A 19,704-nucleotide genomic window follows, 5' to 3' on the forward strand; every position below is an offset into this window, starting at 1 on the left:
CCGCTCCCCGGGTCCGCCCTGCCCCGCCCCCGTGCAGACCTTGAGGGCCTGACTCCTTCCCAGGTGGGGCCCCCACGAGCTTGCCCGGTGCACCCTCATCGCCGGAGTAACACTGGCCGGGCCTGCCCGAGGCTCCTCGAGCCCGGATCCTACCCCGCAGCGCCAGTCGGCTGCTCACAACCGCGCGCGGGGCGGTGCCGGGCGGCGCCCGTGCTTTCCCGCTTCTGGACCCGACGGGACTGGGGCTGGGGTCCCCCCAGGCCGTGCCCTGCACCTGGAGGAAGCCGCGGCGGCAGAGCGGCGGGCCCCGCGGGGCTGGGGGCGTGGCCGACGGAGGGAGGGCGGGGCCTCCGCGTGGGGGCGTGCCCGGGGGCGGGGTCTCAGGGGCGGACGACGGCCGCTTCCATTCGGCCCGGGCGGGGGGCGGGGCCCGGACTGTATCATTCCCGGCGGGGGAGGCCGACGAGGAGCAGCCTACAGGCGGGGGCCCAGACACCACGAGTTGCCCAGGACGCTGGTCTTCCCGGGAGGCGGGCGGCCTCAGGAGGTGCCTTCGAGGTCTCGAGGCCCCTGGCCGCGGCGAGGGCGCCCTCCGCCACTTCAGGCTCATCTCCATCCCCCCGTCCCAGTGGTTCCCGCCTACGGGCGGGGCGGGGAGGGAGGGCCCCGGAAGCCGGGTCCGTGCACTTCCGGGTCGGGGAGCGCGCGGCGGCGGCGGTGGCAGCGGCGGCCTAGTCGAGGCGGGCTCTCGGGCGGCGGCGGCCGGCTCCGGGGGTCTGCCGGAGGGGCTCCAGGCTCTCGGGTACGTGCGGGGCCCGCGGCGGTCTCGGGGTCCCGGCCGCGCCCCGGCCGCGAGGGCCGTGCCCGAGTGCCGCGCGCTTTGTCTGCGGCCTGCCCCGCGGGGCGAGGCCTGCGCTGCGCTGGCTCCCGGCGGGCGGCGGGCGGCGGGGAGGGCGGGCCCCGGGCGGCGGGGGGCGGGGCGGGCGGGCCCCGGGCGGGCGGGGGCCCTTCGGGCCGCCGCCTGGGCGCCCCAGCCGCCCGCGCTGTCGCCCTCCCCGGTGTGGGCGGCGTGTGACCGTGTGCCCACTCGTTTCCAGCTCCTGGTAGTCCCTGCTCGCAGCGGCCTCGTCGCGGTCCCGGCGGTCCCGGCGGCCGAGCGTTCGCGGGATGCATTGCTGCTAGCTCCCGCCGTCCTCACAGCACGCCCGGGAGGAGGTACTGCCCTTCTGCCCTGCACGGGGTCCGTCGGAGCTCGGACTCCTGCTCCGCGCTGTTTGCAGCGGCGCTCGTGCCTCAGCTTGCGGCTTAGGAGGCTGTAGCACCTGCCGTTCTAGGGAGCAGGTGCTAACCCGTGCGCGAGCCTCCGCCGGGCCGGGGGTCCCGCCGAGCCCCTGGCTGCGGTTGAGGCCTCCCGGGACCGCCGGCGGTCTGCCTTGAAGTTGGAGGAAGTGCCTGGCACCTTCCAGTGCGTTCTCCGCGCCAGGCGGGTGGCTGGGGGCCTCTCCGCAGCTGCCCAGCCTGGACTCTCGCTGGCCGGGTCAGCCCCGTGCAGACCTTGAGGGCCTGACTTCTTCACTCCTATTGCAGTTCACAGTTTCTAGGTCTCCCTCCGTGTGGGCAGACCGCCAGTACTGGACGACGGTCCTGGCCGGGTGTGACCTGCTGGACCTGGCCCAGGTGCCAGTTACCACCAGAAGTCCTTTATGCTTCCTTAGTAACGGTTGGAATCGTAGGTGCTTTGGGTCCTTGCGTTTGGAGGTTTAATTATTTCCTCTAAACCCCCCTGAATCTGGAGGTAGAGCGGGAGAGCCACAGAGCACTGCCAGCACTGGCCTGTGGTCTGGAACATGTCAGCGGAGGTGGGGATGGTGGATGTGGGCAGGCACGTCTGAGCTGGGCTGCAGGTGGGGCCAGTAGGTCCTAGGCTGGGGTCCCGGTTAACACAGTTCTGACTGCAGACGTCCAGACAGGGAAAGGGCTGCTGAGGGGTCTCTAGTCGTGGCCTCTTCCTCGGTGTTTGCACAGGTGCTTGCTCTGGGAAATACTTTCAGAGGCTACCTGGGATCTTGGCCAGTGGTTCCCTGTCATGTGGTGATGGAGGGACAGACAGTGATCAGCCTCCTAGTTGACACTCTGCTGCTGCCCTCACCAGCTGTGGTGGAGGAGCACCGGGCCCACGGGACCTAACCCCACAGGTGCAGGGACTCGGGGGCTGGTATTTCTGGCAAGCCCCTGTTGTGCCAGACCTCACCGTGGCCTTGTTGACCTTTTCAGGCAGCCCTCTGAGGCAGGTCCTGCCACTGCCCGTCCCGGGTGGACCTAGGTCTTAGTGCACTAGGGGAGAAGCCAGGGGCTGTTCATTCATAGTTTTGACTTTGTGCTTGTGTAACACATTATCAAGATAAGGATCTGCACCCTAGAAACCACCCTTGGCTGTGCTCTGTCCTCTCTTGGGTGGCCTCAGGGGGTCACGTTTTCTGGTGTCTGAAGTGTCCCTGGTAGGTTTTCGTGTGTTAGTACTGTCAACCCTTGAGCAGCACCAGGATTTAGGGCTGCTGATCACCATGCAGTGGAAAATCCGAGTAGATCTTTTGATGATGGTGTACTGTTGAGCGGAAGCCTCACTGATAACACAGACAGTTGATAAACGCGTGTTTTGTGTGGTTATGTAGCGTATCCTAACAAAGTAAGCTAGAGGGGAAAATGCTACGAAGAAAATTGTAAGGAAGGAAAACACACTTATAGTAACTGTACTCATCCAAAAAATTTGCACGGAGTGGATCTGAGTGGGTTTGTGCAGTTCAAACCTGTGTTTTTCAAGGGCCAACTGTATTCACCTCTGTTGTAGGGCAGGAAAGGTGCTCATACTTCCGGGGCTGGTTAGGTATTGGAGCAGGTGTTCAAGTACCACTGTGTGGAGTCCAGTTGTGGGAATGGTGGTGACACCTGGAAGGGCTGTGGCGCTGTCCTGCCCTGTGGTCTGTACACCTCCAGCAGGTTGCCTGGGTCCCAACAGTGTTGCTGAGCCACCAAACAGGGTGCACACCCTTAGTTGAGTGGGACCGTGGCTCATTTTCTTAACTGTTAAACACTAAGTAGAAGAAAAGTGGAAGCTTTAAGGGGTTGGTAATTGTACAAAAGCACCTCGTAGTATGCTATTTCCAGGTACAAACGATATGAGGAAGTTGATAGTTTCCTCAGATTAACATGCCCTCGCTATGTTAGGAAACATCATCCTAGAATCTGGGGCTTTGTAAGGGAAGTTAGGCACTTCAGAATCTGAATCTGGCTTTGGCCCCACCGGGAGGTGATTGTCTGGGAGCATCTGTACAGAGGTGGTGGTGACGGCCCCTGGGAGAGAAGCCTGCCTGTGGGATCCACGACGAGAGCCTTACCTGGCTGGACCCACCTTCCCCCGCCCTTGCCTTGCCTCGCCTCTCTGCCTTCTGGTCTTTTTTGTGACCCCTTTCCTCTGACCTCAGACTTGGCCCCGCTACATTGAAATCCCTGCTTTGCCGCAGCTCAGGATAAGCCGTTTCATTCACCCTAGTGTCGGGATCTCTCAGGAGCGCTGAGGTGCTGTAGGTACCTGACTGGACGGAGCTAAATCATGTTCGTTATAAGTTGGTATTTCACTTTGAACGTCGGGAATCAGTGTCTTTTTTTTCTCTGTAGGCACAGTTTTGTGGTTCGAAATGCTTTGTCTTCTGTCTCCTGGCTTGGCCTCCCTGTCCTAGAGAGGCACACGTCACCCGGTCGCGGTGTGTAGCGAGTGACTGTCGGGCTTTCAGGAGAGCGCTGCATCTGGGGACGGGAACTTTTTGACTCTGGTTTGTTTCAGAGCCGAACGCCAATGTCCAGTGATGGATGACGACAGCTTGGATGAGCTTGTGGACCGAAGCCCAGGGCCAGATGGACACCGTCGACTCAGCCCTGCTGCCCTGGCCAGCAATGCTGGTGAGCCAGCCTCCCACCCCTTCCACCGAGAGCTGGGCAAGCATGGGCTTGCGGCTGGCACCTCTCAGAAGCAGGAGGGCCACCTCGTGTTTTCTCCAAGTTATTGGCTCTAGGAAAAGCAGAGTTTCCTTTTTTTTTTTTTTTTTTTTTAAGACTTTATTTATTCATGAGAGAGACAAAGAGAAAGGCAGAGACACAGGCAGAGGGAGAAGCAGGATCCCTGCAGGGAGCCCGAGGTGGGACTCCATCCCGGGTCTCCAAGACCACACTCTGGACCTTGGTGGCGCCAAGCCGCTGAGCCCCCCAGGCTGCCCCAGAGTTCCCAAAAGAGTCATCTACGTGTGTTGACTTTCAACTTTTAATCTTTTTTTTTTTTAATTTTTTTAAATTTTTTAATTTATTTTTATTTTTTTTAACTTTTAATTTTTTTTAAAAAAGTTATTCTTTGCTTCTAATTGTGCGAGTGGTACATGTATTTATCTTATTCATTTAAGTAGTAAGATGTAAACAGACAAAGGGAGGTGTTTTTCCTACACCTGTTCCCATGTGGACAGCCACTCGTAGTGCCTCTGGCAGGCACATCTGTGAACCAGCCCTAGCTCTTTGCTGCCTTGGTTGTGACCTTTTCTCAAGGCCTGTGTTTTCACCTCTTTACTTTAGAAGAAAGCAGTGATGGCACCAGCGAGGGCTCTGAGGACGACACGGGCAGTGAGCGCAGCTACAGCACTGATGGAGAGGACCAGTCTGGTGAGAAGGCCGACATTTGGGCGGCCTCCTGATACTTTCTCTCGCTGTCGACAGGGACCCCGAGGTTTTACAAAACATTGTTGGTGGAATTGATGCCTTGAGCACACTGGCCAGCTGAGGGCTGTGAGGAACGGGGGAGCAGGCCTCCCCTGGCAGTCCCCTGCTGCGAGCCCTCACCTCCCACTGGGGCAGCGGCTTGCTGTCGATGTGATCCTTTGTTTCAGAGTTCTCTGTGACAGCACAACTTCATTAAAGTGGAGCCACATAACCAAGGTCTTCGCAGGGTGAGCACGGCAGAGTGGATTTTCTGGCATAAGGAATAGACGGCTCTTGGTGACCTGTGCTCCCCGACCCACCTAGGTCCAGGGAAGGTCTAGCATGAGCACAGGTTTGCTGTGGCCCAAGGCTGCCTGGCCAGGACTCTTCACAGGCCAGGTTGGTGGAGCCATTCCGGGCTTACTCTCACTCCTCTGACAAGAGCCCCTGAGATAACCTGGCAAATGCAGGGAATGACTTTATTAAGGAATTCCCTGCACATTTACACTGGTTGACACTCATGCCCTTGAATTTCTGCACAGGGAACATTGCCTTAAGGGACTCTGGTTGGGCACCACCTCCTGGCCACCCTGGCTGGTGCATGGCCTACACGGTGCCCAGGCCGGGCCACCCTATCTGAGGCCAGCTGTGCTCGCCTTCCTCGGAGGGAGGGCACCCTGGGCTCTGCTCATAGAATGCTGGATGTTGGGGGTTTGGCACACTGCTACTTTCCTTCTGGCATAGTCAGCAAGCCTGGAGAAGCATGGTTCTAAAGCAGATACCATGACCTGTGGATCTCAGGCTCTGTGGTTATCCTTGTTAGAATGTTACAGAAGGGTAGCTTCCTATGTGTGGGACTGCAGTAGCATGAGCCAGTGTGAGTTTGCAACTTTGTGTGTATTGGTGACATACTTGTGAATCCTGTACACAAGGACATGAACTCTGTCCTGAGTTTGCTGGTCACAAATACGGTTCTAGTGCTAGTTCCCCCAGGATTGAGTTAGGACGTTGGGCTTACCTGCGTCAGGTCTTGGGCATAGCATCGGCAGGGCTGAAGGCAGAAAATGTTGGTTCATCCCTTGAGCAAAGGTTTAAAGAGCTGCTGGATGCCAGAGAATCTGGGTGGGGCCGGGACAGAGTGCAGAAGCCAGCTCAGCGGGGGTTCCTGCTGTTCCTCAGCTCAGCTCTTAGCGGCAAAGACAGTGGCATGAAGCAGCAGTTACAAGGGTGATAAATGCCAAGGGTAGGTGTGCAGGGGCATCGCCAGAAGAGGGGTTCTGTGGACCTGGAGTGAAGCTTCCAGAGAGACCCGTCTGAGCTGTGATGTGAAGGACAGGAGGAGGTGGCCGGGCAGTAGTGGACAGAGTGCTGCTGTGCAGGGCCATGTGGCACAGAGCTCAGTGCCCAGGAGGGAGGGGGGGGTGGGTGCAGGGCCTGCAGGTGCTATGGGGAGGGAGGGCCCTGAGGCCCTGGTCCTGGCTGGCAGGCCAGTGCCCTTTGTTCCTCCAGCCCCAGCCTTGGGAATGAGAGATGTGACTGACTCCTTAGCAAGTGGGAAGTGTCATCAGACCTTGAGAAGGGCGTTTCCTGTATCCCAATGGGCTGGCCCTTCCCAGAGCAGCTCCTTATGCTTGTTGTTCTTCTTGCCCTAGTATTTATATCCCTGAAAATCACTTGCTTGATTGCTTTGTGGAGTTTCCAACTCTTTTTTTTTTTTTTTTCCCTCAAGATTTTTATTTATTTGAGGTAGAGCGTGAGCGGTGGGGAGGCAGAAGGAAAGGGAGAAGCAGATTCTCCCCTGAGCAGGGAGCCTGACCCCAGGACCCCAGGACCCCAGGACTATGATCTGAGCCAAGGGCAGGTGCTTAAAGTTTCCAGCTTTAAGTATTCTCTGCTTAAGGGGCGCCTGGGTGGCTCAGTTGGATGAGTGTTCGACTCTTAATTTCAGCTCAGGCCATGCATGGTGGGGGGGGGGGGGTGTGTGTGTCTGTGCTCAGCAGGGAGTCTGCTTAAGATTCTCTCCCCCTCCCTCTGCCCCTCCCCCTGCTTGCACACACATGCATTGCACGCACACGTTCTCTCTTTAAAATAAATAAATTTTTAAAAAAGATTTTATTTATTTATTTGACAGAGCACAGTCAGGGAAAAGGAGAAGCATACTCCCTGCTGACCAGGGAGCCCGATGTAGGGCTCAACCCCAAGACCTTGAGATTATGACCTGAGCTGATACAGATACTTTACTGATTGGCCATCCAGGCGCCCCTAAAATTAATAAATCTTTAAAAAAATAATATATATATATAACGTTCTTAAGGCTTACCACAAAAACTGAGAACTCAGGCCTCTGATCTGTAGCCTCACCAGCTCCCCAGGCCACACGTGCATGTGCTCCACAGGGAGCTGTGATGACCATGGGACCGTGAGTCACTGTGGTCTACTGAGGGCACAGCTCCGTGGCACCCCCATCTCTGGCTCCAGCCTGGGCCGTGTTCTTGGGGACCCTGCACTTGTCCACACTGGGGTTTTCAAGCCCGCTGCCAGGCCAGGCCTGCACGCTCCCCTGCACCTTCCTCGGTGTGACCCCTTGTCGAGCTGGGGCCGTCCCCGGCAGCCCCTGAGAGGGGGTGGGTGGGGGTAGACGGCTCTGCCTCATGTGCCTGCACAGATCTTTAGCACCCTCGTCATTGCTGGTCACCATCCCTCAGAGGCTTCAGAAACGTTGCTCCATGTGCCCAGACGCTGTGCAGGGGCTACGGGGCCCTCAGATGGCCAATTCTGCCTTTCAGAATTCCGTGGGAAGAGTGATCATCTGGCCTCAATGTACTTGTGCTCACTTGACCCTTAGTGAAGCGGGGAAGCTGAGAGAAGCCCATTCTCCGTAGCTTCCCACCTGCCCTTTTCCAAAATGTTTGCGTATCAGTTTCATTAGTGTTTTTCTCTGGCTGCCCAGGACGGTGTGCTGACCATCTCCGGGGTTCCAGGCTCAGCAGCCCCTGTGTGGTTACTGGTCCTTTGCTCAGGTCTCAGCTGCTGACCTCAGGAGTCCCTGGGCCACGGTTCCCATCCGAGGCTCAGGGTCCTCCTCCAAGGTCGGCTGGTTGGCAGAGTTGAGGTCTCGAGGGAGTAGGGCTGAGGTCCTAACCCCTGGCTGGCCGTCGGCCGGGGTCTCCGCTCGTGGAGGCCGGCCCCTTGGTCGGCGGCAGTTCACAGCTGCTCGCTTCTACACCTGCAGGAGCACGTTGCTCTGTGACCCGCCGGAGAGAACGGCTTCTGAAGGATTCACCTGATTAGGTTGAGCCGCCAGGGATTACTTCCCTCTGCCTCGCAGCGGCCGCCGCAGGGACTAGGTGATGACAGCCCATCGAGGCACTGGCTCTGTCCTCCCCTGAAGGGATTGGGTACGGTTGAGTCCTAGGCCTTGTGAGGACCTTGCCTGCCACACCGCTGGTGCAGGTGAACTCGTGGGAGGGAAAACGAAACGCATATGTTGACTGCTGTGTTGAGCTGAAAGCGTCTCCCTTTCTGCTGGTCAAGCCCCAGCCCCAGAGCCTCTCACAGATTGATCAGAACTGTTGTAGCCAAACTGCCTAGTTAGGACTCTGTGGTCCCTCCATCTCCTAGGAGAGAACAACACCTGTAAGGAAGGTGTCAGCTGGAGGCAGATAATTTGTTAACGCCATCTGCTTTGAGACGGTTCTGGAGTGTGTCGCCACCATTTGGAGGCTGCTGTGTCGAGCAGGGGCAGTTTTTGGGGGCGGGCCCCTGGGAGCTGCTCTGGTGGTGAGGGTTCTGATTGTGCCCTCATCGAGATGGGGGCTTGCAGAGCTGGTGTGGCCCCCTCGGCCAGTGCCCCGTCCTCTTAGCTTGGGAGCTGCTTCTGGTGAGGTGCCCAGGGATGGTCACACCTGGCAGGGCTGCAGGAAGGGGGTCTGTCTCTTGAGTGTGGATTTGGAAGTGTGCCTTCCTGAGAGCAGCTGTAGCCTGCTCCTGGTGCTCCAGCTCACAAAGTGGTGTTTCTTCTTTCTCAAGGGTCCGAAGATTCTGAAGAAGGAGGAAGAGGAGAAGAGGACATGGAGGCGTTAGTAGCTGTGGTGGACACTCAGGGGAAGCTGGAAGACAACGGTGCATTTAATTCTGATGATGATGCCGAGAGCTGCCCAATTTGTCTCAATACTTTCCGGGACCAGGCTGTGGGGACACCCGAGAACTGTGCCCATTATTTCTGTCTGGACTGTATCGTGGAATGGTCCAAGGTGAGTGAGGCCACTTCTCTCTGGGGTGCTTCCTTCCTTCAGGATGACCTCTATCCATTGAAAGTGACCCTGCCGGCTGCCAGCCACTTGCTGGGTGGTGGTCTCTGTTCTGCAGTAAAATTGGGGCCAGAGGGTTGGGTCCTAGCTTGGTCATTGCTTTGGTTGGTGTGCTGTTGGCTCTGGGGATTACCAGTAAAGCTCACTGTGGGGTGATGTGCTCGTGGAGTGTGGGATGAAGAGGCAGGAGAGAGGAGGGTTATTTCTGGGTCAGTGTCCCTTGAGGACCTGCCTGCAGAAATCATGAGTGACGTAGAGGCAGTCTGTGGCCAGCAGAGTCAGCCCAGTGTGCTGTGGCCCCGCAGGGTGGGATCGTCTCATAGATGCAGAGGAAGCGTGAGATGCAACTTGGGACTGAGTAATAATAACCAGCAGTGAAGGGAGCCAGCCTTAAAACAGATGAAGGGAATTTACCAAAAAATACACGGTATATTTCAAACTTTTTATTGTAAAAACTTTCAAAGAAGTAGTCTAGGACAGGAGGAGTGATGTGTGCCCCCACCTGCTGCTCGTCTCTGCCTTCAAGAACTGTTAAGTCTGCTCTCCGTGTTTTCTCTCCTCTCCCCAGCCTGGAACTTCCCCGGCATGGTCGGTGTGTGCAGATAGCCCACCTCCATGCCCCACCTCCCCCAGCGACATTAGCAATAACCCCGTGGCCAGCCCTGCTCCCCGTTCTTCCAGAGAGCTCAGAAGCATCTCTGTGGGAGTCTGTTTGAACCTCGGCCATGTTCCTGCCAGCCCCGTGGCCACACGGCTGCTGGCTGCTGGCTCCCGGCTCCCGGCTCCCAGTGGTGTTGAGGGTTTCCTTGCCCCTGGCACTACTTGTTTCTGTTCCACGGCAGTGGATCCATGGCACAGGTTAGGTTAAGGTTTAGGGGCAAAGCCTTATACACTGAGGAACACGACATGGTGCTGGCTGTTTGTCTTCTAATCAATATGCTGGATTAATGGAAGCAAAAAAAGATAGAAATGTCACATAGGAAAAGGTGTTCTTTGCAAATAATGTTTGTCAACATAGATGTTTTACAAACAATTAGAATATGAAATTCAGCAATATTGTTGGACACAAGATTAACAAAAATTAAGAGACTCAGAAGTGAGTCATAAAAAGACATGCGCGACCTTGAAAGAGTTTTTCTAAAACTGTTGAGATCAATGAAGAAGGAGCACTTTCTGGAGAAGTCCCGGCTCTGAGATCCCTCATCTCATCCCCACCCTGACCAAGCGTCCAGAGCCTCGAAGTGCTGTGAAATTCATAGAGGAGGGAAAGAAAATACCAAGAGTCACCCGTCCTTTTGAACTAGGGAGAAGTCACCCATTGGATACTAAGACTTATAAAAGTATGACTACGCCAGGATCCGTCCAGATGTGGGGACCTGAAAAGCACCGTCACCCACGGCGGCCAGCAGGTGGCATCTCACGAGGAGAGCGGGTCTCTGTAAACGAGTGTGGGATGGGGAGGAGGGCTCCGCTCACAGCGCACACAGAGCGCCCCCTGGAGCCAAGATGGGAAGTTAGCGAGCCGTGCTCTGAAGCCTTCAGAAGAAAATGCGGGGCAGCTGTGGGGACAGACCTCTAACCCTGGGCAGCAGCTGCCAGGAGACTTTACACAAGGGCAGCGCATGCAGGAGTTGGGAGTGGGTTCCACCGTGAGGTCTCGCCACAGGTGCCGGAAGGTCAGACCAGAGACCATGGGAGGATGGGAGCCCCTGTACCTCTCAGATCGGAGGGAGTGTAACTCGTGAGCCCTGGGGCTCATGCACTGGTAGCCGTGAGCTGGCGAGGAGACACCAGTCTGCACCACTGTCCTCGGGTGTGCAGGCAACCTGTTTACCCACCCACGCTGGAAACAGCACATGAACCGGCCACCGTCGGGCCGCCTGCTGGTCCCCAGCAGTGTGTGCAGCCACAGCCCTGTCCTGAGGACGGATGTCCGGGACCCCAGGGAAGCACACAGCCTGGAGGGAGGGGAGGGGGCTGAGGGTTTGGGTGGTGACTCCGTGGATGAAATTTATCAGAGCTCATCGAAATACACATTTAAAAAGAATATGTATGATACACCCGATAAAGGTATTTTAAAACAAGGAACTTCCGTGCATCCAAACCATATTGATAAGAAGCATCCAGAACGTGTATCTGATGCATAGTCACACTGTGTAAGGAAATACCAGAATTTACTAGGAAAGAGATGTCAAACAGCCTTGTGCGTGGGAACACGGGTAAAGGCTTTGCCCACAGGCCGCAGAGGAGGGGCCCGATGGCCAGCGACTGGGCTGTCCCTGCTGGAGGCCGGCCTGGGACCCCCACTCTTCTGCTTGTTGAGCATTCAGCAGTGATGGGTAACGTGTGTGGGCTCACAGCTGGCTTTCCTTCCCTCGCCCCTGCGACTTAGCACAGGGCACATAGGTGTGCAGTGAAGATTTGATGATCAATGTTAAACAAGTTCGTGATTTTTGAGGGAGTTCTTTGAGTATGGCTGGTATTAATGGTGAAAATCCTCTGGGATCCTGATACAATTTTAATTTCTTACAGAATGCCAATTCCTGTCCCGTCGATCGAACTATATTTAAATGTATTTGTATTCGAGCCCGGTTTGGTGGTAAAATCCTGAAGAAGGTAAGTGTGGCTGCTGTGGAGAAGCGCCCCTGCCCCCCATGCCTCCTGACATTGGTCCAGGTCTGATGGGAGAAGGTGCTTTCAGGAGTTGATTGGCTTTCCTTTTTTTTATTTTTAAAGATTTTATTTATTCATTCATGAAAAACAGAGAGAGAGGCAGAGACACAGACAGAGGGAGAAGCAGGCTCCATGCAGGGAGGCCAATGTGGGACTCAATCCTGGGTCTCCAGGATCACATCCTGGGCTGAATGCGGTGCTAAACCGCTGAGCCACCTGGGCTACCCTGATTAGCTTTCCTAAAGTGAGCAAATTTTGGTTAAGTGCGCTTTAGAAACCCACTAAAATGTCGTTTGCAGCATGAGGGTGAAGTGGGTTGATGGTTCTGGGTGGGAAGGCAGTTTCTCAGACTTCCTCCTCCCACCTCCCGCGTGTCTTTTCTCCGGCTCACAGCCACGGGGGAGAGGGAAAGTGAGGGTAGAGCCTGGGCTCCCCGGGGACCACACCCCCGACAGCGCTGGGCCCCGTCATGTGTGAGAGGGCGGGGAAGGAGGAGCTCCCTTTGCTCTCCAGTGCATGCGTTTGCTTGTGTGCTTTGCAGAGCTCGAAGGGCCTATATGAGTCTCCTGTTGTCAGGGAGGAGCATCACGGAGACTCGGACACACGCCTTAGACATGCCTCTTATAACCGTAGACCCGCTGTTTTATTTACAAAGGGCCCAAGGCCGTAGATGCATGGGGACTTTGGTGCTGGGCGTGCAGGTTTCTCGTGGGCTCAGTGCTGCGCTGGCTCAGGTTTGTGCGCAGGTGGCAGCTCTGGCTTTGCTGACTCTGGCCCCTGACCCAGACGCACTGCTCTCCTTCCCTGGAACCTGGGCCTGTCCCCGCATCACGTAGGCAGCCTTCATTTACCTGGAGCTTCTGCCAAAGGAGCATGTGGACGCTGAGCTCGTCCTGTGTGTGCCGAGAGGCATGGGGGTGCAAAGTCCGGGAGCGCACGAGCTAGCCCAACTGGAGAGCATCGGAGAGTGACAGGCAGTGCAGCAGGTTAGGGAGGACCCTAAGTCCCCCCCCACCCCCCCCCCCCGGGCTCTGGAAGAAGGGTGGGATGAGTGCTGACACCGGTGGAGGGAGAGCGGGACGGGCTGTGGCCACAGCGAGGAGGACGGAGGTGGCATCCCATGTGAAGGGAGCGTGTCCACGACCCTCACACATGGGGTGGCTCAGAAAACGGAAGCCCAGAGTCCCGCGCCTCCGAGCCTGCGTGGGGAGGGCGTGCTCCGTGCGTGCCCGTGACTGCCACCGTGTTGCTGCGCGTCTGCCTGCCCTTGCTGGGGCCTAGGACAGTTCTCGAGAGGATAAAGGCCTGCTGCTTTTATTCTGCTTCTCTCTTGCCGTTTGCGGTGACCGTGTCCTGGCTGGTCCCCACCTGCCCGCTCTGGGGCCTTCCCACGGGAGAAGCTGCTCCGTCCGCTACGCGTGAGCAGAATTGCTGACTCTGGGGATCAGGCTCCACTTGCTGTGTGACCGGCAGGGCTTTTCTGCTCTCAGATTCCAGTGGAGAATGCCAGAGCCGGAGAAGAGGAGGAGGAGGACCCGACCTTCTGTGAGGTGTGCGGCCGGAGTGACCGGGAGGACCGTCTGCTCCTCTGTGACGGCTGCGACGCCGGGTGAGCCTGGGGCCCCTCACAGCAGCTCCGGGAGCAGAGGAGCTGCTTCTGCTGTCCCGATCCCTGACCAGCAGGACGTCACATAGGGCTGCTGCTCCGTGCGTCATGCTGTGTGCTGTGGCCGCTGAGGCCAGGCCCCTGTGTCGGGAGCACCTGAGTCCCAGGCCACTGGTTGGTAGCCGGCAGGGCTCACAGGCTCTTCCCACCGCTTATACCCCTGCTCTTCCCCCAGAGATTCTGAGACTGCTTAGCAGAGGTGCACATAAGGCTACAGGATGGAGAAGAGCCGAGGGGAACCTGAGAAATGGGGGCCGGGAGCCCAGACGTAGGTCACGTACAGGACCCCGCCTTCTACGAGGTCAAGTGACCCGTGTCTAGCAGACTCTGGCTCCTGGGAGCCTTTCCCCGGCCTCCTTGCATCACTCTTCCTTTCTCGGGGGTTTTTCTGCTGTGAGCTCGTGCTGAGGGGGTTGTGGCAGCCTCTTGAGAGACACGAGTGGTGGTAGGAGGAGCCCGTGGGGCTGTCAGGTCCGCAACTTCGTCTTGTAGGTAGCCCTTCTGAGGGTTGGGCTGAGAAGCAGCAGGCGGCCAGCAGTCTCGAGCCCTGGTGGCCCAGAGCTGGCCCTAGAGGCCCCCCGGTTGCAGACTGGCCCAGGCTTTGACCCCTGACCAGGGCCTGCCTCCCCAGTGCCTCCTGCGTGGAGCTCAGTTGGCCACGTGCTCGCTCCCCAGATGATTGCCACATGCTGTGCGTTTATCCTCCCTAGGCACCTCCACTCGCACGGTCTGTCCAGGCTCCCTTCTCACGAGTGGCTGCTTGTGTGTGGGTGCTCCCGTTAGAGGTCCCAGCTGTGTCTGATTGCCCCCTGCTCACTGCTTGCTGTGAGGACAGGAGAGGGCTGGCTGCCGTGGGTGTCCTGTGAACCCTCGAGGCCAGTCCCTGCTCTTGCCAGCCCTGTGCCTCGTTTACTGACTTGACTGTGTGTGAGCAGGAAGCTGAGGAAGTATGGTCTTGTGAGGCCCTGGGGCCGAGCGGGCAGCTCAGCACTCAGAGCTCAGCTCACGCAAAACCAGTCCTTTCCACGTGCTTGTGGCCACTGTGGGCCTGGCACAGCTGGAGGGTGCAGGAGAGGCCATTAGAGGTAGGAGGGACTGCCTGTGGCCCTCGTCGCTGGCCTCACCTCTGCAGCCCGGGATCCCAGCTGGATGCCAGACGTGGGTGCCTTCTGGTGGCCTTGAAGGCAGCGGGGAGCCCAGGTGAGGCTGTTGGAACTCCTGCTCACTAGGCCTCGTTGTTTTCCTGCAGCTTCTGAATCAAGCCCACGGTGCTCAGCTCCTTCGTCACAGTCTGTTCTTAATCCTACTAACTTGGCGGTGACACGTAGGGATATCTCACAACTCTATTTACTATCCTAAACTGTGTTCATAAATGTAACGTGTCAACATGTCTTACGTGCTTGGGTTATTTAGCAGATAACTCAAGTACATAAAACTCCTAATGAATCTAGAGCGTTCAGACGGATGAGCATAGTGATCTGTCTCCAAGCATCCTCACACTTAACGTTTCCCACCTGCTAAATCCTCCTGTGAGATGCTGTCGTTACCAAGTACGAAATGACTCAGTTGTTCTTTTAGAGATGGAAGCACAAGGCCGTAGATACACAAACGTGTAGCAGATCTCTTCACTTACAGGAAGCAAGGTTCACATTATCTCTGATGCTTAAAAAAAATTTGCAATTAAATGTAAAGGTGTCCAGTCACTAGGGAAACCTCCGAGGACATCATGGTGCCGCATCACTGTGGCGTCCTGGCGGGCAGGGGGGGCGGTTCTGGGCGGCTGCAGTGGCGGGGCCCTCTGTCAGTGTGAGTCCAAGCAGCCTGGCCTGTGGACTCACCAGCAGCCTCCACTCGAGGTCCTGGAGCTTGGCATGAGGAGAAAACCGGGTGGACCATGTCGGAGCCTTGAAATGCTTTGTGAGAAGCAACGCTGTTACTGATCCTACCCCTGAAAAAGCACGTGGGGTGGCTTCTGAGGCTGGTGTCCACTGCGGGTGCTGCCCAGGACTTGATGCTGGCCTGGGCTTGCTGGCTTGCATTCCGGGAGGAACCTCTCAGCCCTCACTTCCATTCTTGTGGTTCTCATGTGAGGTCCCAGCGGGAGGGTCACGTGGTGAGGGTTTCCACCTGTCCTGGCTCCCTGGATCCCCACGGTCCAGCGTGGTGAGCTGTCCGTGGTTCTTAATCTGGGCTCAGGTCGCCCGGGATTTGTCCGGGTCTTGGGCTGGAGAAGTTTGGGCCAGCTTGGAGAAGGCTGGCACGGGCAGCCCGCGTCAGCAGTGACTCTTCTAAACCGCTGTCCTTGAAGGTTGGATAGAAGGAACTGGATGACCGTGGTCAGGCCACGCCTCCATTCACTCAGCAGACAAAGCCTTTCTTTCTGTATTAGCTCCTCAGACTGGATTGTGAAGTGTGAGGTGCCAGCATTTGAAACTCTTGGGACTGCTGAATGATGCTGGGGGGGCGGGGGGCGAGCAAGGACAAACCGAGGTCTCAACCAACCACAGACAAGCCTCCAGGTGCAGGACATCTGCCACGGTCAGCTGCAAGTCCCCCACGGGACAGAGCTGCCCTGGATCACATGGCCACCTAACTCAGTCCCTCCATGTAGGACACCTCCCGTGGAGGCTTCGGGGACCGTGGGGCCCCCTTTGGAGGGCAGAGCTGCCCAGCATCCCTGTGGGAAGGACGTGGGAACACTTGGAGCCTGATGTGTCCCGTGTGATGCACACGGAGCCCACGCCATGTCCTCAGGGTCAGGTCTGGAGAGACGCTCTGGGCTGCCAGCAGCGCCTTCCTGCTGTGTGCTCGTGGCCTTTTCTCTGCCAGGAGACGGAGCACTGGGTGCCTCCGTCTCCTAAGGACCCCACTCTGTGGGTCAGGGCCCCACCCTCACGACCTCTTGTAACCTCAGCCCCCAGCGATCCCATCTCCAAATGCAGCCACTTCAGGTGTCCGGGCTTCCACCTGGGCTTGGAGACACGAATCTGTCTGCAGCCAGGTGTGTCACGCTCCTGTGACCCACGGGCATGGCCGTCGGTGGCCCTGGGTCGTACAGTGACCCTGTGTGTGCCCTCTGGCTCCCGTAGGTACCACATGGAGTGTTTAGACCCTCCTCTCCAGGAGGTACCGGTGGATGAGTGGTTCTGTCCAGAATGTGCTGCGCCTGGAGCTGCTGCCGACGCCGGTAAGGCCCACCTCAGTCCCAGGCAGGGAGCACTCAGCAGAGTTCTCGCGGGAGACCCCGTAAGGCTGTGTGGGTGTGGCGGGCGCTCCTCAGTCCAGGACCTTTGTCCTTTGCAGATGCAGGTCCTGTGAGCGAGGAAGAGGTGGCCCTGCTCTTGGCTGACGTGGTGCCCACCACCAGCCGGCTTCGGCCGCACGCAGGGAGGACCCGAGCTATTGCCAGGACGAGGCAGAGCGAGAGGGTCCGCGCGACCGTGAACCGGAATCGGATCTCCACCGCCAGGAGGATCCAGGTGGGTGCGCTGTGGCCGCCAGCCCAGCTGTAGAGCCGCCCAGGGGCTCTGGGGAGGGGGGCGGTCAGCAGGGGGCGGTGTGCGAGGGCAGCCGTGTGCGCGGTCGAGCCCCACGTCCTGGCTGCTGTGAAGGGAACCGGGCCCAGCTTGCCCCACACCAGCCTGCCGGCCCCCCGTGGGCCTGCACCGCCCGTGCGCTGCTTCCGGTAGCAGCACGGGCTGCTGTCAGCACTGGGAGGGCGCTCGCCAGGGGAAGGCGCGGAGCACGGAGCACCTGGCTGGGGGGCTCGGACCCCGTGGACCCCGTGTCCATCTCCCTGCGTGGCCCTGCTCCGCACCGGCACGGTGCCCTGGCCCTGCAGCTGGCTCCTCGCGGCCTGCCTGGCCCTCTTCCGCGTACCCGCCCTAAATGTGTTGTTGGGGGGCCCTCCCAGGCCTTGAGCGCCCTCAGGAAGCCTGCTGCGGTTTGTCTTTGAGAAGCGAGAAGGGGACACCCGCTAAGCCTGCTGGCAGCCCGAGGGTATCTGGCCCCCATGGGTGGCCTGGTGGGGGCCAGTGTGGGGTCCCTCAAGGCTCTGGGGGGGGGGGCGCTGCCCCGCCAATGGCACCCTCCTTGCCATGCAGCATGTCCCGCGGTACCTCATGTCTTCTCTGCTGGATGAGACCATCGAGGCGGTCGCTGCGGGTCTGAGCACTGCCGTGTACCAGCGCCCCGTGACGCCCCGGGCCCCCAAGCGCAGGAGGAGAACAGGTAAGCCCAGGTGTGGCCCGGCCCCCAGGAGCTTCACCCCAGAGCCCCTGCAGGTTCTGCAGGCTGGTGTTTTCAGGGGTCAGAAGGGCCGCGCGGGTCTGGTCTGTGCACGTGTGAACGTTGCTGCAGGCCTTGAGGTCTCTGCAGCCACAGCCCTGCAGGCGCGTCAGGGCGACTCGGCCACCCCGACCTTGGTTAGGGACCGTGAGACTTTGTGGCCAAACTGCCTTTTTCCCTCTACACGCAGCAGTGCGGCGGGAGGACCCTGGTTCTGGGCTTTTGTGCGCGGGTGCTGTCCAGGTGATGAATTGGCTGCTTACTTGTCCTTTTCCTGGCTTAGTTCCTGTATGTCCCGTCCTTGCCTCGTGTCCGTGGGTGCCTCCTGGGGAGAGGCCTGGGGTGGCGTGGGTCCAGTTGCTCACACAGGTGCCCGCTCGAGCTCGGCGGCGGCCTGGAGCATGAGGCGGGAGCTCTGATCGTCATCTGGAGATGCTCTTGCCTCGGGGGGCCCTGCCCCTCCCTCGCTGACCCGGGGAGGTCACTGTGGCCTTGTGCTCGCCTGTTTGGTGGGTGATGATCTGAGGTGTTACAGCGACAGCGGTACAGATCCAGGCTTAATGGCGATGACGCTTGCCCCGCCTGGCCTGCACCCTGGCCCCGGCCCCCTGGCCCCCCGGCCGCCACCCTTCTTCACACTGGATGTTAGCTTCGCCTGTTTTCAGCCTTCACGTGGTGAGACATTCATAGGACCTTGGATGCGCGGGTTTGCTCAGCGCGGTGGTTTTGGACTCTGTGGTTGTGTCTCTGTGATGGACGGACTTCGTGTATCGTTGAGGAATATCCGCGTTACGCGCACAGCACAATTTGCTGCTCCAGTTTCCCTCGAGGGTCGTTTGGGCTGTTACTGGGTGGCTGCGAATGTTCGGGGTGTGGATGTACCAGGGTCTTGCGGGCAGGCGTCGGAGAAGACCACACCGTGGGCTCGGAGGCTCAAGGCATGCTTCAGGCTGCGTGGCTGTCTGCCCCAGTGGCCCGAGAGCCGCGGGGCCCCCGGCACCGGGAGTGGTCAGTGCTGGTCCCCGTGCCCTGCATCCCCTGCCACTGCTGCCGAGCCCTGGGTGCCGTCCGGCCCTGTTGCTGGTGGGGTGCCGGCGCGGGCAGCCTGCGCCCATGTTTCCGTCCGTGGGACTGTGCTGTGCGTGCTCTTTGCCGCTGGTTGGCCGTCCCATGTGGTGTGAAGGGCATAAGAAGGGCCTTCCTTCCTGTCTCTCACACTGTTCCCCTCGTCTCGGCTCAGGAGTGCCAGGTCTCCGTGCTGGCACGTGTCTGCTCACTGCACCTCCATCGCACAGAGACGGCCCCAGGCCATCCGCTTCAGGCGATGCCAGTGCTGTGGTTCGAGGTGGGACCGGAAGGTTTTCCTTTTGTCCCTAAGATGTACCCAGCGAGGACCGGCCGCACCCGTTACCTGTGCTCGGACAGCTGAGCATCATTCTGTCCCGGTCACGCCTTCATCTTGCCCGGTGGGGTTTTTGGTTTGGGCTTTGGTTTGGTTTGAGGTTCTTTTGGTTTTTCTTTAAAAAAAAAAAAAAAAAAAAAAAAAAAAAAATTATTTATTTATTTTTTTTATTTATTTTTTTATTTATTTGTGATAGTCACAGAGAGAGAGAGAGAGAATGAGGCAGAGACACAGGCAGAGGGAGAAGCAGGCTCCATGCACCGGGAGCCCGACGTGGGATTCGATCCCGGGTCTCCAGGATCGCGCCCTGGGCCAAAGGCAGGCGCCAAACCGCTGCGCCACCCAGGGATCCCTATTTATTTCTTTATGAGAGACACAGGCAGAGGGAGAAGCAGGCTCCATGCAGGGATCCCGACGTGGGACTCAATCCCAGGACCCCGGGGTCACGCCCTGGGCTGAAGGCAGGCGCTGAACCGCTGAGCCACCCAGGGATTCCCTTTTTTGGCTTTTCTAGTGAATTTTTAATTGTTTTTACAGACCCCTGTCAACCCTGGGAGGCCTGGGAGAAACGAGTAGTGAACCTGCACCCAGCCGCCCTGCCCTGGCCCGGCCTCGCTGCCACCCCG

At 58.4% G+C, this 19,704-nt stretch overlaps 1 protein-coding gene across 4 annotated transcripts in view; it reads left to right on the forward strand.

Annotated features, from left to right (window-relative positions):
• The first annotated feature begins 699 nt into the window (after positions 1-699).
• The window catches only part of PHRF1 (PHD and ring finger domains 1), a 28,777-nt gene continuing 9,772 nt past the window's right edge, over positions 700-19,704 (forward strand). For 2 of the 4 annotated variants that reach the window (XM_038562946.1, XM_038562950.1), the window contains exons 1-10: positions 700-802; positions 1,098-1,215; positions 3,842-3,957; positions 4,618-4,704; positions 8,770-8,993; positions 11,583-11,666; positions 13,214-13,332; positions 16,479-16,576; positions 16,693-16,868; positions 17,493-17,619. In XM_038562946.1, coding sequence (XP_038418874.1) covers positions 3,864-3,957; positions 4,618-4,704; positions 8,770-8,993; positions 11,583-11,666; positions 13,214-13,332; positions 16,479-16,576; positions 16,693-16,868; positions 17,493-17,619 — 1,009 coding nt within the window. In that variant the 5' untranslated portion in view covers positions 700-802; positions 1,098-1,215; positions 3,842-3,863. Of the gene's footprint in view, positions 803-1,097; positions 1,216-1,440; positions 1,466-3,841; positions 3,958-4,617; positions 4,705-8,769; positions 8,994-11,582; positions 11,667-13,213; positions 13,333-16,478; positions 16,577-16,692; positions 16,869-17,492; positions 17,620-19,704 lie in introns of those variants that run through there. The other 2 variants (XM_038562948.1, XM_038562949.1) reach the window with 2 other exon arrangements.

The sequence above is a fragment of the Canis lupus genome, chromosome 18 (genome assembly GCF_011100685.1).
Source record: "Canis lupus familiaris isolate Mischka breed German Shepherd chromosome 18, alternate assembly UU_Cfam_GSD_1.0, whole genome shotgun sequence".
NCBI classification, from domain to species: Eukaryota; Metazoa; Chordata; class Mammalia; order Carnivora; family Canidae; genus Canis; species Canis lupus.